Source organism: Dendronephthya gigantea, unplaced genomic scaffold (genome assembly GCF_004324835.1).
Source record: "Dendronephthya gigantea isolate DGI-Jeju-01 unplaced genomic scaffold, DenGig_1.0 000096F, whole genome shotgun sequence".
Taxonomy (NCBI): Eukaryota; Metazoa; Cnidaria; class Anthozoa; order Malacalcyonacea; family Nephtheidae; genus Dendronephthya; species Dendronephthya gigantea.
Genome location: NW_021163106.1, coordinates 395,264 through 413,105, shown reverse-complemented (window position 1 = coordinate 413,105; position 17,842 = coordinate 395,264). Strand labels below are relative to the sequence as shown.

Below are 17,842 nucleotides of genomic sequence, written 5' to 3'. Positions count from 1 at the left end.
TTCTCTACAACGTTGGATTGAAGGTCCGGATTTTTTGCGCAAATCTACCGAATCCTGGCCACAAAGACCAGCTGAACTAAGTTCAAACGTACCTGACGACGATCTCGAGATAAAGAAGAGCTCGGTTGTATGTGCAAGCAATTCACCGAAACCAGCGCAAGAGCCGTCTGCGGAAGTATAAATAATTAAATAATCCAAAGGTTTTCATCCTGGACAAGATTAAAAAGAGTGATTGCATGGATGCTCCACTTCATCACAAACATACGTCGCCGACAGCCGAATCGAGCCACAGATATTCGAACATCTCCACTTTCCTTGAGAGAATTGGCAAATGCAGAAAATTGGATCTTGAAGAGTGTACAAGCAAGTTGTGTTGCAAAAGACATCCGTCGTCTTCAAAGGCTCTCTGCGTCAAGTAAAACAAGTCATCCAAGCGCATTTAACAAGTCCAGTACTTGAGTCAAACTAGACCCAATCATGAAAGATGGTCTAATCCGTGTTGGAGGTCGTCTCCAACAAGCACCAATCGTATGCGACGCACAACACCAAACTATACTACCCAAGAAACATCATATAGTCTATCTGCTGATCAGATTCTATCACTACATCTCCGGGCATTCAGGCTTGGAATACACCTTATCCTTAATCCGTCAAAGGTTTTGGATCATAAAGGCAAGATCAACCATAAAGAAAATATTGAACGAATGCGTTAGCTGCAAGAAAAGACAAGCATCGGCCGTAGAACAGAAAATGGCAAGTCTACCGAAAGACCGCGTTACGCCGGCAAAGCCACCCTTTTCATTTACTGGTGTCGATTGCTTTGGGCCATTCCAGATTCGGCGTGGTAGAGGGACAGCGAAACGTTATGGCATCATATTTACGTGTCTGACACTTCGAACCATTCACATTGAAGTAGCAAGTTCGTTAGATACAGAATCATTCATCAACGCGTTGAGACGGTTTATTGCGAGGCGAAGCCAGCCAGAGGAAATGCGTTCAGATAATGGGGGGAATTTCGTTAAGGGAGAAAGAGAACTTCGCGAGGAAGTTGAAAAGTGAAACCACTCTCAGATTCATGATTTTCTTGTCTAAAGAAGTAGCAAGTGGACGTTTAACCCACCTGCGGGCTCACATCGTGGCGGAGTGTGGGAAAGATGTATTCGCACCGTTCGAAAGGTTATGAGATCAATCACAAAGCTAGCTATTCGCAGTCTGCGAAGAGGTATTGGTAGTATGGACTACATTGACACACTTTTAATAATGGAAGATGACCTTGATGAAGATGATCAAGATGCATAAATATTAGGCCCATTTTATGAACCTAATGTTGACACATTGAGCTCTGGTACAAACCCTTCTCAAAGTCAGAACCCTTCCCACTCTCAGTCAGATGACCGACATCCCACACTGGAATCTGTGCCAGATTGGTGCACATGTCGTAAATGTAGACCAATGCCACAGGAGATTGAAGACAGATGCTGCAAACAAAAGAAATGCATAACCCTAACTTCACGTTTTGCAAAATTATGCCTTGATCCAGATGTGCTAGAGCTTTGTTGTAATTAAACAAGAACTATATGCCTCTTCAACTGATCTCGCTATATATAATTTGTTTCGAGTTGTATTTAGCCTCGTTTTTACTAGCACTGAAAAGAGATAAACCTGATTAACAAGTTTCACTCAATGGTATATGGGCACGTATGGCAGATGTGACAACAACCCTGTCCTTGACTATCAGGTTGGGTTATGTTCCTAAATTCGGGCAGATGACAGCGAAAGACCACCTGCCGGGTTTGGCTATGTTTTTTGTACACCGCCCCTTTTCTATCCCAGTGCAATTAGCCAATCCATAAACACTTTATAACATAACTCATTTTATAACAAAACTGCAATATCTGGGAGTCTGGGATATAATATTTCCCGGCTGTCTAAGTTTATTTATGAATCGAAGTCTGGTTTCTTCGAAGATGCAATGTATAATTATTTAAGATGTCAAACGAAACACCAAAGAACGCAGCACTTGGTTTGTCACTTGCTATTTGTTTTCCGGTCTGAGGTTGGCAAGTCTTCACTTTGTTGTACAATGATATTTCAATTGTCATTTAGCTTAGGGTTGTTGAGCTGTCACATTAATTTGCATGGGTGTAAAGGGATTGAAATTTGTGTGAGGAGTTTAGCTTAAAGAAACACTGAAATGATTTCTTTTGTTTTCATGCAGTGCAATATCATGTGCCGAATTTTATTGGTCCCTAGCTATGTACTGCTGACTGGAAATTTTCTATGGCATGCTCATCAAGTGCAGTTCATACTTGTTGCACCTTAACACAATGGAGTAGGTACAAAAGAAATCATTTCAGTCATTTCATGTCCATGTCCTTGGGTAGACAGCGAGGTCAAGGACCACGATGAGGCGAAAAAAGGCATTTGTTAGAGAAAATGGGGCTTCGGTGATGGTCTAATATTTCGCCTGGATAAGAAGCACTCTAATAACGCTTGATTTTCACGATATTTTAGACTTGACATTGATTTAACAAATTGCGTGCGTAGTAGCATGGCTATATTCAAATATAATTATTTCACGTTTTAGACCGAATCTGCAAAATTCCAACGACAGAATTCAAGAGACAGGCTCATTTATCATAAATTGACTGTTTTTATTCGAAAAATTTGGTATCGAGTGACACAACTTGTTTAGAACAGGATTTATTTTATTCCTCCTTCTGTTTACATGTTTCTCGTTCCGGGTTTTAAAGATTCCGGAGATTCTCAGTCCTCGTTCCCCGTTCTTGTTTTTAGTTTTGCGTTTGTGTTTTGAATTTGCGTTTGTGTTTTGAATTTGCGTTTGTGTTTTGAATTTGCGTTTAAGTTTTGAAATTTGCGTTTGTGTTTTGAATTTGCGTTTGTGTTTTGAATTTGCGTTTGTGTTTTGAATTTGCGTTTAAGTTTTGAAATTTGCGTTTGTGTTTTGAATTTGCGTTTGTGTTTTGAATTTGCGTTTGTGTTTTGAATTTGCGTTTGTGTTTTGAATTTGCGTTTGTGTTTTGAATTTGCGTTTGTGTTTTGAATTTGCGTTTGTGTTTTGAAATTTGCGTTTGTGTTTTGGATTTGCGTTTGTGTTTTGAATTTGCGTTCGTGCTGTTATGATTTGCGTTTATGTTTTTGAATTTGCGTTCGTGCTTTCAAATTTGCGTTTATGTTTTTGAATTTGCGTTTGTGTTTGAATTTGCGTTTGTGTTTTGCACCTCTGGGCCACCGTAGTCTTGTATATATATCGTCGGAGAATTTGTATACATCATATATTATTTATATATTAATAAATACTCAGTATGTGAGTGTATCAGTAATTCTATTTCCTCAGTGAATTTGCCTGGCATTGAAAATATATGATCATGAGAATCTCAAGTATGAAAGTCTCAATAGTTGATCGAAATTCTCAATGTAAATAGGTATACACCCTCCGCGATCGTATAAATATATTGCGGTAGAGACCTGGCCACTTCTGAAACGTTTTCATCGACGGGGTTTTTAGCACCAGTGGATGAGATTTCTAAAATACATAGGAAACCCGGTATGCGATCTTTCGCCGTCGTCGCCTAGCCCAAATTTAGGGACCGCCTGTCATGCAGGCTAGGCGGTTATGTCAGCACCTGCGTACGCTGCTTAAAGATCAAATCTTTGCAATATACGTAGGTTGCGGTTTTTTATACACCCGTAATCCGTACGTAAGGTGGTCACCGTTTACAGAATAACAGATTCATGCGATCACAAGTTTCACAACATCAGTTTACCTACTTCTCAGGGGTGGATCCAGCACTAGTGCACTAATTTGCATTACAAAACAAAGTGGTTATTTTTAGCAGTGTTCTTGAACACACATGTATGAATTCCTCTCTCTAAAAGGATGCATGCATGCAGCATGTAATTTTTTAAAAATTCATATATCTTTCTTTCACTCCTTGATTCCTATCAGCATTTCAGCAGCCGTTTGTCGCTCTTACATATGGCCCTTCGTTTGCTGGTTTGGACGTGTGTGAGGCGTTGTTATATGCATGGGATATTTGTTATTTATTTATCAGAAAATATGTTAAACGGAAGCCCTTCAGCTGTTTCTGCTTTCCATGCAATGGGCCGTTTTAAACTATTTGCAATAAACTACCACTACTACATCTACTCTGTCCCCAGAACTTGGCAAATCATATTAAAACAATCACGCTATCATCTTTCTAAGATTAAATTACGCTTTGACTTGGCTATCCTTGATGTCGTGACAGTTTTGGTGACTACCTATGCAAATCCGTCATGAGCACACTTGTATTAATACTGTTTAAAAGACTCAAGAGGTAAAACATTCCTTTCGCTAAAAGCATTAATTATTAACCTATATATTTATGACTTATCAGCAAAAAATCTTTTATGTCCTTCGAGCATACTTCCATAGAAGTTGAGAAAGGCTTTGGGCACGGCGCGAGCGAGAAGCCATGTTATACCTTTTGAAGGCATATTGCCGTTGTATAGATTGTGCGATAAACCAAATATGGTACAGCTGTGATCAGGATCGCTCTCGTTTGCCGTTGCAATTACAAACTGACCGCCGTTTGTTACTCTTACATATGGCCCTTCGTTTGCTGGTTTGGACTTGTGTAAAGCGTTCATATACGGGATGAGATACGCTTGTTTATCATACCACTTCACTTCTATAGCTTCGGTTGTGAAAGTCAAAAACTCTCGATCACAAAGAGGCCATGGCATTTTGGTTCTAAAACACACCAAGTACCCCCCGCCATCAGGATATTCTTCCAGCAGTTCATTGCCGAAGAACGCTTTGTCCCATTGAACGCGAAACTCCAGCTTTTTAGGGCTCGAAACCTCACTAAATTGTTGAACTGACAATGCTAGTTGATATTTGAACAGAACTTTTGTACGTACTTCTTCCCCAGGGAAGTTCTTTATCCAAAATTGTGCTTTATCACGCTCGTTATATATTTCACGCCAGCCTCCTTTCTGAAGGTCCTCGTGATACCATTTTGCTTTGGCTAACATTTCCTCGCAGGAAAATGATTCCGGGTAATTGATAGTTTCTTCGGCGTTCGACATGGCAAAGCAGCTGGTTATCGTTACTTGTAATATATTGGGTTCACTTGCATTTATATATAACTGGGCTGGTCGTGCATGCATTAAGTCATGCTTCTATACTTAACTTAATTTTTATGCGAATTGAAATTTAATGCGAAACAGGGTTAAACAGGATTAAGCTGGTTTTCCACTGGGCGGAATTTTTCGATCGAAAGAAATTTTTCAAGTGTGACCGGTGAAGGGAATCCGCTACGCTCGAATTGACGAATGCTCACTGTAGTTAACATTCGCCGAAGGCGTTAAACGAACGTAAATTCATATATTTATGTAAATGCATTATATCGTGTATGTTTATATGCGCATATCGTTTATACTGTAAAATCACTAGGTGAAAAGCGGCGTATTCCCCAGTATTTCACTCTCTATATATACGGGTAGTCTAAAAAGAAGTCTATAAACTCTCACATGTGCTCTCATCGCGCTGGAATTCGTAAAGGATGTAATTCTTAGCGCGATTTTACGTATAAAACGTTCACTTTAGACACGATACAAACGCATTGACTTTCTTTAAGCTAACTCATGCCTGCATGACCTCAGTATTATAGCTAAAATGTTGTATGAATGCTGTATAGTTATATCTCGCGCTGGAAAGAGTGAATGCAGTAATATTCTTAGCGCAGTTTTGCGTAGCACACTTTAGACATGCATGATATAAGCGTCTTCCATTTGATATTCATATCTGTTCATTATTTCCTGATACGTATATCATTACAAAGGCTTCAATATAAAACCTTGCAAGCCCACAAATAAATCCCTACCCTCAAGGTATCTGATGCCAAAGTCTTCTTAAATGCTCAGTCACTCTTTGCACCTCGACATCCACCGGTCTATGAATTTCAATTATTCGCCGTGAGTGCATAAGTATATATAAGTATAGATTTTGAATCTTCTTTGAATGATTTTTTGTCACAGTGAGGCTCCGAAAACAAAAAGTTTAAAATATTATCAGAACTGGAGGAATTAGCGGTGAAAAGGAACAACTCGATTATAATCCTTGAAATGGTAGGAGTGTATTTTGTTTATTTCGAGGTTTATTTTGTGTTTGCTGTACGAATACATTTTATGACCTTGGTGCAGTATGTCGTTTTGTTCGGTTTTGCGAAGACGTGACCGACTATTTAAGGCTTTACATCATCGTTTTAACTTCCAAAAGAGTTCTTAAAAGTGTAATTCGGAGTTTTAATATAACAAATATCACTTTAAAGGTTTATATATACTCGACTGCAATCACTGCGTGAATTTGATCATCGAAAAACAACATTCGACGTTCACTGCTTGGTTATTTATATTATTTGGGCTGTTCTGATGTTTTGAAGGTTTCGCTATAATGAAGTATTAACTCTCACTTAAACTGTGAAAGTCTATAAGTTAATGCAACGGAAAGCAGCAGGAAAACGGGTGATTTCACTTCACCTTTACGACTGTGTTTGTTTCCGAAATATTTGAAACATCAGCTATCGGCTTTACATTTAGGACATTTCATAACATTGAAGGTTAGGTCTGGCTAGCTGAGGAAATATTTTGCTTCGTTTGAAATAGCGAGGGGTTGCTGCATGCATGTATTCCTAGTATGAGTATATTTTACGATAATATATGACTGAGCCATGATAAAATGAGTATACGACCGAATCTTAAAACAAACAAAAATGATTAAACTTCAAAAAACCCGCTCGTTTGTCTCGAAGATATTGCTGCGCTGTTTCCTACTACGTTATTGCTTGTCAAGTTTTTCTTGACGACCGTACACACGCTCATTTTTCCTTATTAAAAAGCAGGCATGACTAACTTTTGAAAAAGGCTTCTTGTCATAGAAAACGTATTGTTCTGTCTGCATAAGAGCAGAATGATTCGAAGAACGTGGTAACACAACCAGTGGCGTAGCGCAGCCTGACGATTTGGTCATGCTATGTATTTATTTATTATGCTATGTATGTATTTATTGTTCAGAAGAACGCTAGGATTTAAATATTAAGAAAAACACTTACGGAAATTAGCTTTGTTCAAGTAGGTTTTAAAAAGGGTATTTAATGCGTATTTATGATTAGGCAACGACTTAAAACAGAAAAACAACATAAAAATTAGTTAGAATCCTCCGATAGTGGTTTTAGTTAAAGTGTAAGACGTCGATATTTTGTTAGTAAAATAAATCGTTCGAAAATGGAGTGTTGATGCGAATCCTCTTGAACAATTATCATTATTCATTTCTTTAGAAATTCATTGTTTTCACAGTCAAGGAACACCAAAATATTAGTATAGCATGACTAAATTTTTGGGCTGGCTACGCCACTGAACACAACTGACAACGCGACGTTACTTGTGGAGAATGGTTTTATCAACATGGGGTGAGGCTTCTAAGGTTCGAAACTCTCGAAACACGAGGCCTTCGCTTATAAAATCATCCGAAATGAATTTAAAATGACAAATATTTAGTATTTGCAAGCATTTGTCTAAAACAAGTCAACCGTAGTCCATTGGCATTAGGGACTAAAAAAAATTGGGGGGCTATACAGGGTGTCCCAAAAAAATGTCCCCCTATACAAATTACTCTTCTTTTGTTGAACGCGCGGTATTATACCTCTGGGAATTTAGAATAGTTTCTAAACCGAACAGCAACACAAAAATTTGAAATTACAAATTGATTACTAATTCCAGTAAGAATGGCTTAAAATGGTTCAACTAACATCCCAGCAGCGAGTATTTATCGTAACAAATTACACGTTAACCCAAAGCGTAACCGAAGTGCAAAACAGGTTTAGAGTCCAATTTCCCACTCGGAATCCCCCTTGTAAAAAGACAATTAGGAGAAACGCTCGTAAGTATCAAAACACGGGAACAAGCTTAAACCGCAACAAACACCCGTGTAAAGCTTACTATCTGGGCAGCACTTTGCGGTAATGGCGTGATTTTAGGCCCTTACTCTTTTGACCAAAATGTGGACGGCCTCACATATCTTCAGATGCTCAATGAATTTGCTTTTCCTCAACTTGCCATTCATTTCAACAATCAACATTGGGAAGGAATGTTTCGAGGGCTCTGTAGGGCGCAGGACGGCGCTCCAGCACATCCTCTGGTTGCAGTTCAAGATCGCCTCAATGAAGTTTTCGGGCAGAATCGTGTGATAGCGCTGCAACATAATGTGGAATGGCCCCCTCGCTCGCCAGATTTAACCCCATGTGATTTTTTTATGTGAGGATATCTTAAGAATAAAGTGTTTGTCACTCCACCCCAGAACATCGATGAGCTGCGACAGAGAATAATCGAGGAATTTAATGTTTTACGGCAGCAGCCTGAAATTATTCGTACGCCATGCACAAAACATATTTGTGTCGAACGAAATGGGGGACACGTTGAAGGGCATGGCCCATAGCTTTTTGTAAAGGCTAAATCAGTTAATTCATGTAAAAAAAGCAGAAAACCATTCATTTGTAAAATCGTTTTGCTTGCTTCCATCATCGCGATTAATTACTTTGACGAATAAATTACTTGCACCGTTTATGTACAATTCAATTCAATTCCCATAGGTACAATAACGCTCAAGAATGATTTGTATAGGGGGGCATTTTTTTGGGACACCTGTAGAGAACGGACTGCCCTGGCCGCGTGTTTCCTGCACCCGAAGCCCTGGGAAGCCCTGGAATGAGTACGAACGTAGTGGGGCGAAATTGCATAGTTGAGTTGTGAAAACACTACGGAGTACACTACGTACGACGTGCGAAATGTATTTGATCATAAAATTAAATCATATTCGATCTGCAAAATGCAAAAAGAAGCTCAACTTTATTTCCAGACTGGATGTTCACGAATTTAAAAGTACCATAAATATAACGGCGGTGTATATTTTTTTAATAACAAACGAAATTAAACTCAAGACATTTAAAATTTCGCTATAAAGGGATGAGTTATAATAAATAATTATTATATACCACTTATTAACCGAATTTGAGGTCCGTACTAGAAATATCAGACCGAGGTCTTGACAGTACGGACTGAGCGATAGCGAGGTCCATGCATAAAAGACCGAGGTCTGGGGCCTGTTGTATGAAAGCCGGATAGCGCTATCCACCGGAGAGTCATTTTTTTTTTCAACCGTTCTAAAAATGCTCAAAAAGCGATAAAATTTAAGCTTGGGAGCAACAATTAATAAAGAGGATCCTCGATTTAGGAATATTAAGACTTAATCAAAGTTGTTGGAAATTACCGGCGATCTTGAAGCGATTGAAAAAATCACTATCCGGTGGATAGCGCTATCCGGCTTTCATACAACCGGTCCCTGATATTTTTCCAGTACGGACCGAACGTATTCGGTTAATAAAGGATTTATTATATGGCATACAGTATTTAGTATATTTATTTATGCAATCGGCGCTGTGAGCATTCTTGCCATTAATATTCTCGTTTTTTTATTTGGTACAGCCTTCAATTTGTCATGGTAACAAGTGACCTTGAAGTGATCATGGTCGGGCCAAGCCCACGACAAAAATCTAGAAAAAGCTAGGCATATATAGCTATGTTTGGTTGTGGCTGGCAGGGTGAAAAAGACAGTAATCAAATGTTAGTCGTTCATACTTCATAACAATATCATATTGGTAAATAATTTATTTCTATATGCAAAGTGCATAAGAATGAACTGTTGTTCAAGTCACAAACGTATTCCCACAAACAGGGGCCAATCAGTAAATTTGTTTACATTCTCAGTAAAATTTTGACAAAGTACAATATATATCATTTTACATGAAGTATTAAACCTTAGGCATTCGGATTGCTTCGTCAGTTCGTCTATAAAAAATGTAAACAAATATAGCGGTTAGTTTAAAATGGAATTCCTCCCTGTTATTCCCACAACTACTGATATGCTAATTAAACTTGTTAAAATAATGTGAGATATATTATTATTCGCATCATTCTTTCTTTTGTGATATTTTCAACCGCTATCAGAATTAATATTTAATGTCTATACATGGCAAAATCGAAACGAAGGGCAGTCACATTTATTTTTATAATATAATGTTTATAGTACGCGTATGCTGATTGGTCGAGAAGCGCGTTTCTTTAAATGAATGTAGCATGTAAAATGAGATATCCGCCATACTTCCTGTGAAATATTGACACTATATTTGAGACGATGCAAAATTCTGGTTAACACTTTTAATACTAACATTAAAATATATTTAGTTTTATTACATTATGCTAAATTCGAGACAGAAAATTCAGTAATTAACAGGTTTACTCAATATGGTTGCTGATTCAGATACAATCAAATAATTTTTAACACTGTGGCACAAATGTTTTAAACATAGTTTCACTATTAAGTAGGATATAAAAGTCCACACACGCACAAAGAATCAGGGCCGTAGCTATACTGCTTAATTGGGGGGGGGGGTGTATATATATATATATATATATATATATATATATATATATATATATATATATATATATATATATATATATATATATATATATATATATATACCGCAGGAACAATTAATAGCGTACAAAAGAAATCAGTCGGGCATAGGACGAATATATGAATATATACACCCTCCAGTTAAGCTTCTAGCTACGGCCCTGCAAAAGATACAAGACCTTAAATAATTTTACCCATGTAGCCCGTTGCATGTACGTCTGTGAAAAGCTAGCGTAGAATTAGGAAGCTAAGTTAGTGACTTCCTAGTATTGCTTCGCTTCTTCTGTTTTTGATGGGATTGTTGTTGGAGTATAAGCTGTGCCCGGTGGTGGTTAAGCCATGCCTTGAGGTTCATATGGTATGTGCGGTTTTGGTGGATAAGGTTGAGAGTTTCGTGGACTCATTTCCAACAGTTGGTCTTGTTGTTGTTGGTCTTGTTGTTGGGTTCTAACGACTTTAGTTCTTCTAGTTCTGGGTTGCGTCACCATAACGCGATGAACCGGACATTTGACGAATATTAAAATTATTATTGCCAAAAAGCCGATAACACCGATGACGATTAGCGCCACGGTCAATCCATCGAGCCCTTTAACGTTAGTACTAGTCGAGGTATTAGTGACTTTACAAACTCTTGTTGTACATGTCTTGTTGTCAGGATCACAACATTCTCCGGTGGCACAGTCTCTATCCCAAACACACGATTCCCCGATACAATTCGAACTACAATTTCCATTGCAACAAAATTCGCCTTCCGCACAGTCATTAGTGGAACTACAATGTTCTCCCAGACAGTTCATACGACAAACGCCATTGCAACACAATTCGCTTTCCGCACAGTGATATGTCGAACTACAACGTTTTCCCACGTTAGTACCAGTCGAGGTACTAGTGACCTTACAAACTCTTGTTGTACATGTCTTGTTGTCGGGATCACAACATTCTCCGGTGGCACAGTCGCTATCCCAAACACACGATTCCCCGATACAATTCGAACTACAATTTCTATTGCAACAAAATTCGCCTTTCGCACAGTGATTTGTCGAATTACAATGTTCTCCCAGACAGTTCATACGACAAATGCCATTGCAACAAAATTCGCCTTTCGCACAGTGATATGTCGAACTACAATGTTCTCCCAGACAATTCATACGACAAACGCCATTGCAACAAAATTCGTCTTTCGCACAGTGATTTGTCGAATTACAATGTTCTCCCAGACAATTCATACGACAAACGCCATTGCAACAAAATTCGTCTTTCGCACAGTGATATGTCGAACTACAATGTTCTCCCAGACAGTTCATACGACAAACGCCATTGCAACAAAATTGGTCTTTCGCACAGTGAAATGTCGAACTACAATATTTCCCCGAGCAGTCTGAAAGACATATTCCACGACAACAATTTTCCTTTGGCGCACAATCGCTGTTTAGGGAACAAGTCTCCCCAATACAATCTGACTTACATATGCTGTCTTCGGGATATTTTCTCTCACAACAAAAGGATGAAGAACAATCACTGTCACGGTTACATGTATTCGTAGCTCTGACTTGAAAAAACACACAGTAAATACCAAGGAATACGAAACAAATAAGCGGAGGCAGCCGTAAACACGCCATTCACAAATAATGCAAGTTATGCAACAGCTGAGTGGGTTAGGTGGAAAACGCGGACAACGGGACCGACGGCAAACGGGCATGCGGACAACCGGACATGTGGACAACTTTTTTGAATTTCTTAAAAGTTGAGTTTCTTTGAATTTCTCAAAGGCAAAGGAGCTCAAGCGCCTAGTTCAGACAAACCGGCGACCACGGGCGTTTCATGGGAAGCTGCTGTTAAATCAGCAGAGTTTGTCAGTGGCTTTAAATCCTTAGTGAATGAAGTGCTTACCGAGGCAAGAGGGCCTGTAGAACGGGCCCAGCAACTAGAGCAGCTCGGAGACCCGGCGCGCACTTTTTGAAGTGTCCCAGCGACAGATCCAAGTCAAGGTATGTTGAATGTCCCGTCATTCATCCCAACTAATCAGGATACGGTGCACACACTGGTCCCCCAACCAACAACCAATCGATCATAAATTCTGTTGTGGGTAACCAAACTGTCGAACAGTTAAATCGGCCTAACACGGTCTGGGCGTTGTATAATGCTAGCCCCGAAAGCGCCTTTGTCCTCGGTCCTGGCCGGTCACCAATCCCGGCCAAGCTGGTGAAAAAGATCGTGTCGCACAAATTTATTGACTTGTCAGAACTGATTCCTGAGAATCTAGAAGAGCCGCCAAACGAGTTGCCCTCCTTTTCTATAGTGGGTGTCCAAATTGTTACTAAGCCACAACCAGGGAAAAAACGGGACATCTCGGACATTCTTACATGGGTGGAATGCTTTAATAGTTACACGATCGTCCTCACCAGCTTTTTCCCCACGCGCGCTCGCACTGGCTCCCACATGGCGCTAATAATTCGCACATCGAATCGGTTCGGTGGCATGGGCTGGTTTCATTAAAGATTTAAAGATTTATTAAAATGAACACTTTTTTGTAACCTTAAACGGTTAAATTACAAAGGTTCAAAACAGGATAGGTATAATAAGATGTTACATAGTAAAAATGGTAAAAATAGTAAGTATTTACTTTTAAAATTACTTATTACTTACTATATTGCAAAAGAGATTCTTAAATAGGAAATGTTAAAAATTATCATTGGCTAAATTTACTTTGTTGTAGCATCACTTGAGGTAAAAAGGATTTTTTAAATCTATTTGTTTTACAAATATAATTATTATATTTGTCCGCAGATCTCATATCGTATTTAACTGTCTTGAGTTCCGGAAATACTTCAGTTAATTGAGCGCAACATTTGTTCTTCATAAAGAACTGTTCACGGTCAGTGATCGGTTTTAATTCGGAGCTTGTACGATTACGGTCAGCGGATGACAACTGTTGGTCAGCACTGGCACACCCTGAGGTGATTGACAAGTACCTCGAGGGTGAAATTCAGGCTCACCGAGTGGTCGGACCTTTCGACGCGCCACCGTTGCCAAATTTGCATGTCAGTCGGTTTGGAGTGATTCCCAAGAAAAATAGACCCGGACTCGTGGCGTTTAATATTAGACTTATCGTTCCCGCTTGATCACAGCGTCAATGACGGCATATCAAAACTCGATTTTCCGGTCAGTTATAGTTCAGTTTGGGACCGGCGCTATTCAGTTCATAATTAAAACCGGCAGGGGTGCGCTAATGGCGAAGGTAGATATTCAAAAGGCGTACCGTATTGTCCCAATTCATCCGAACGATCGTCATTTCTTGGGAATGCGGTGGCGCGATAAATATTTCATTGATTTAGCTTTACATTTTGGTCTTCGGTCTGCACCCGGGATTTTTAATACGTTAGCGGAGCTCTTTGAATGGATTTTGCAACACCAATACGGTGTAGTAGATGTGCTCCACTACCTTGATGATTATTTTACTCTCGGTCCGGCAGGGACACCAACCTGTGAAGATTCGATTCGCGCCATTCAGGATGCTGCGCGTGAACTTGGTGTGCCGCTGGCCCCGGATAAGTGCGAGGGGCCAACTACGTGCTTAACTTTTCTGGGTATTGAGCTAGATTCCGATAACAAGACCGCGCGCCTCCCTAGCGAAAAACTATCGGAGCTACAAATGCTTATTACGCAATGGGCGGGGAAGAAGTTTTGCACTCGTAAACAGATGGAATCGCTAGTCGGTAAGCTTAATCATGCATGCGGGGTCGTCGTACATGGCCGGACTTTTATCCAACGTCTGATCAGTCTGCTTCGCACAGCTAAGCCGCACCAAAAGTTTATTCGTTTAACCAAACAAGCGCGCCTGGACTTGCAATGGTGGGACTCGTTTTTACCATCGTGGAATGGCATTTCGTTTTTCGACCTTCCGGAATGGACTTCGAACTCGCGACGGACGCATCCGGTAACAAAGGCTTCGGCGGGTTTTATCGCCAGGAATGGTTCTCAGCAGCGTGGTTACCGGGGCAACTGCATTTCGGTATGGCATACAAGGAGTTGTACCCAATTGTTATTGCATGTCACCTGTGGGGTCACAACTGGCGTCATCAGCGCGTGCTCTTCCACTGCGATAATCAGAGTGTGGTGCAAATCATTACGTCTGGTGCCTGCAAAGACGATACGATCATGGTCTTAGTCCGGGAGCTCTTCCTTGTGGCAGCCACGCACGATTTTCGCATTTCCGCAGTGCATTTACCTGGTAGAGAAAATTCAATCGCTGATGCTTTATCTCGATTCCACTTTCAGGATTTCTTCCGCCTGGCTACCGAGGCGCACAAGGTCCCTTGTTCGATTCCACCAGAATTGCAAGCGAAACTGACCTCAAATCTTTGAGGGAGAAAGCTACCGCCCTGCTTATCAACGGCTTAGCCAAATCGACCCGGCCAACAGACAGTGCGGCCCAACGCCGTTTTCTCGAATTCTGCTACTGGAGAGGGGAACTTCACGAGTCGGGTTATCCTCTCCCAGCGAGCGAGTGGACCTTAATCCTGTTTGTAACCGCGCTGTCTTCCTCCCTCAAGGCGAGCTCGATAAAGGTGTATCTGTCAGGAGTTCGTTCCTTACATGTCGAAAGCGGCTTCGGAAACCTCTCTCTAATTGTCTCCGATTGGAACAGGTTCTTCACGGGATAAAACGTACTCAAGGTCTCGCCAGTCGGCCGCGTTTACCGATAACAGCCTCCATTCTTCGTCGGATATACTCGCTGCTTGACCTGCGCAACTATCGGGACGCATTGTTTTGGGCGGCGTGCTGTACCGGGTTCTTCGCTTTTCTGCATTCGGGCGAGTTTACTACGACCGGTACCTACGACCCTGCAGTCCATTTGTCGTTGTCGGATATATCGGTGGACCAGCGAGTGAATCCGTCGGTTCTGTTTCTACGCATCAAAGCTTCAAAAACGGATCAATTTCGTAGAGGACATACATTGCGACTGGGCCGTACGAACACCCCGATCTGTGCTGTGCATGCTGTGGTCCACTTCCTCCAGCTCCGGGGCAGCTCTCCAGGCCCGCTCTTCGTGTTCGAGAACGGCACTCTTCTATCCCGAAATCACCTCGTGTCGTGGACGCGCGATGCTCTCGCACGCCTAGGTTTGGATGGTAATTTTTCGGGCCACAGCTTCCGCATTGGTGCGGCGACTACAGCCGTTATGGTCGGCGTTCCGGACCATCTGATTAAGACGATGAGCAGGTGGCTAAGCGACGCGTACCAAGTGTACATTAGAGCTCCGCCGAGTGTAGTCGACAGCGTAGCAGCTCGTCTCGGTGCGTAAACTATGGTTTTAGACAAAAGAAAAAAGAAAAACAAAACGAAAATAAACAAAAAAACAACAAAAAAACAACCAAAAAAAAGACAACGTGTATATAAGTTTGGTTGCCAGTCACAATAAAAGATCTTGGGGTTTATCGCTTTTCCTCATTTTGTCCGGCCGCCTGGGACGGGCCTGGTATGTCAGTTATCACACCTATACATGCGGTGCTTCCCCCACCTCGGGAAGAGTCAGCCCAAAGGATGGGCGAGGACGAACGTTGTGCTGAAATTTCAGCTGGCAAAAACGTCCTCGCACGAGTCGGTACCATTTTTCGCGTTACCATTTAGTCGGGGCGGGAATGCAACCCCACAGGGCGCTATCGTGCTACACGTTGTGCTACCATCTCAGCTGGTAACAACGTCCAGGCTCATGTCGGCGCAGGCGTGTCCTCTCCCCAGAGGGTGGCGAGGGGATTCAGCGCCAAGGTTGGCTCGGCCTCGTTGTGCTCCCATTGAAGCTGGGAACAACGTCCAGAGCAACACATGGCAGGCATTGCCTTACAACGAAGCGTGATAAGAAGTGCAGCGTTTTTGGGTTAAGGTTGTGCTACCATGTTGGCTGGTAACAACATCCGCTGCACAGTCGGCTCAATCGTGATAACGATCACCGTTCTTGCTAGCTCGCCCCTGAAGAAGGCTGAATCAGGGGTAGTTACTTGGAGGGGTAATGTTTCACATCACCCTTGCATGCTCAGCTTAAGATACCGTAGGGATCTCAACCTGGCTCCAAGTAACAGCACTCGTTCCAAGCCACCCCTCACGCGAGTGAAGAGCTAACACCTAACCATCCAATCGGGTATTAAAGTAAGGTGGACGAAGGTGTTAAATGGAGTTATGCAATAACCAAGGTTAACAACGAGGAAACCGGTCAGTGACGTCAGGCAACCACGTAACCGAATGGGAGGGGCAAGTGGAGGCAAGGTGCGGAGCAGAGCCCGCAGAGGGCATTAACAACACGTCGGCGAACGAGCGATAACGTCGACAACAGCAGCTTGTGGCAAAGTGCTATTAGTAAATTTCTTTCTTTCTCCTTTGGTTTACTCCCTTCATTTGCGTTTCTATCCACCAGCAAAGTTGGTGTGAAGGGTTAGCTCTCGGCGGGGGGACGGGGTGTGTGCTCAGCTTAAGATACCGTAGGAATCTCAACCTGGCTCCAAGTAACAGCACTCGTTCCAAGCCACCCCTCCCGCGAGTGACGAGCTAACACCTAACCATCCAATCGGGTAAGTAAGGTGGACGAAGGTGTTAATTTCTCAATATAAGTCAATTTTTAAATTTACCAAAATTTAAAATAAATTGACTGAAATTTATTAGAAAGTCACTAAAAATTTACTCGAAGAGATTATTTACAAAACGCAGTAAATTATTCTATTTTCAGTCTAATTTCCAGTGTTGTACGTAACAAACCGCGACATCGTGTGTTTATGCTCTCACAGCATACGTTGTAAATATCTCAAGTTTTAAACACGTTGCTGCCTGTCATTCATCTAAGTGCTATATGTCATTTGACACTTCACGGTCCGTCATAAACCGGCACATTTGCGTTATTTCTGTTCTTGTGTTCTCTATTTTAAATATAACTTGTGGAAAATAATTTAATAATGATCTATACTAGAAATACATGCATGCAGCAACCCCTCGCCTCGGTTAAACAAAATTAGTTAATGATTGTTAGAAATTTTATGTGGTTTGGGGGTTTTGGAGGGTACATGGTATTTGAGAAATAGAAATTGAGAAAAGTATGGAAATATTTTTCTGCACGTGGAAACACTGTAGCCATAGCAACTCGCAACGGCCTATATTTTTAAAGAATCAAAGTTCACCCTGATATTTTTATGGCAAATATACGACAAGATTCTTACCTTTTTCTGGAAGTTAAGTTACTCATCTATAGTCAGTGTTATGGTAAATTATTTTAATTATTAAATACCATGAAATATAACATCAGACGTCTCGTAC

General features: G+C 41.1%; 2 protein-coding genes across 2 annotated transcripts; both read right to left on the bottom strand.

Moving 5' to 3' along the window:
* Window positions 1-4,077: 4,077 nt before the first annotated feature.
* On the bottom strand, window positions 4,078-5,094 carry LOC114533973. Its single transcript, XM_028555610.1, has one exon. It carries the CDS (start codon window positions 5,092-5,094, stop codon window positions 4,387-4,389), a length of 708 nt encoding a protein of 235 aa, XP_028411411.1. The 3' UTR covers window positions 4,078-4,386.
* Window positions 5,095-10,630: 5,536 nt separating this feature from the next.
* On the bottom strand, window positions 10,631-12,166 carry LOC114533965 (keratin-associated protein 5-1-like). The gene has a single exon (XM_028555603.1). It carries the CDS (start codon window positions 12,157-12,159, stop codon window positions 10,873-10,875), a length of 1,287 nt encoding a protein of 428 aa, XP_028411404.1. The 5' UTR covers window positions 12,160-12,166; the 3' UTR covers window positions 10,631-10,872.
* Between the last annotated feature and the right edge of the window lie 5,676 nt (window positions 12,167-17,842).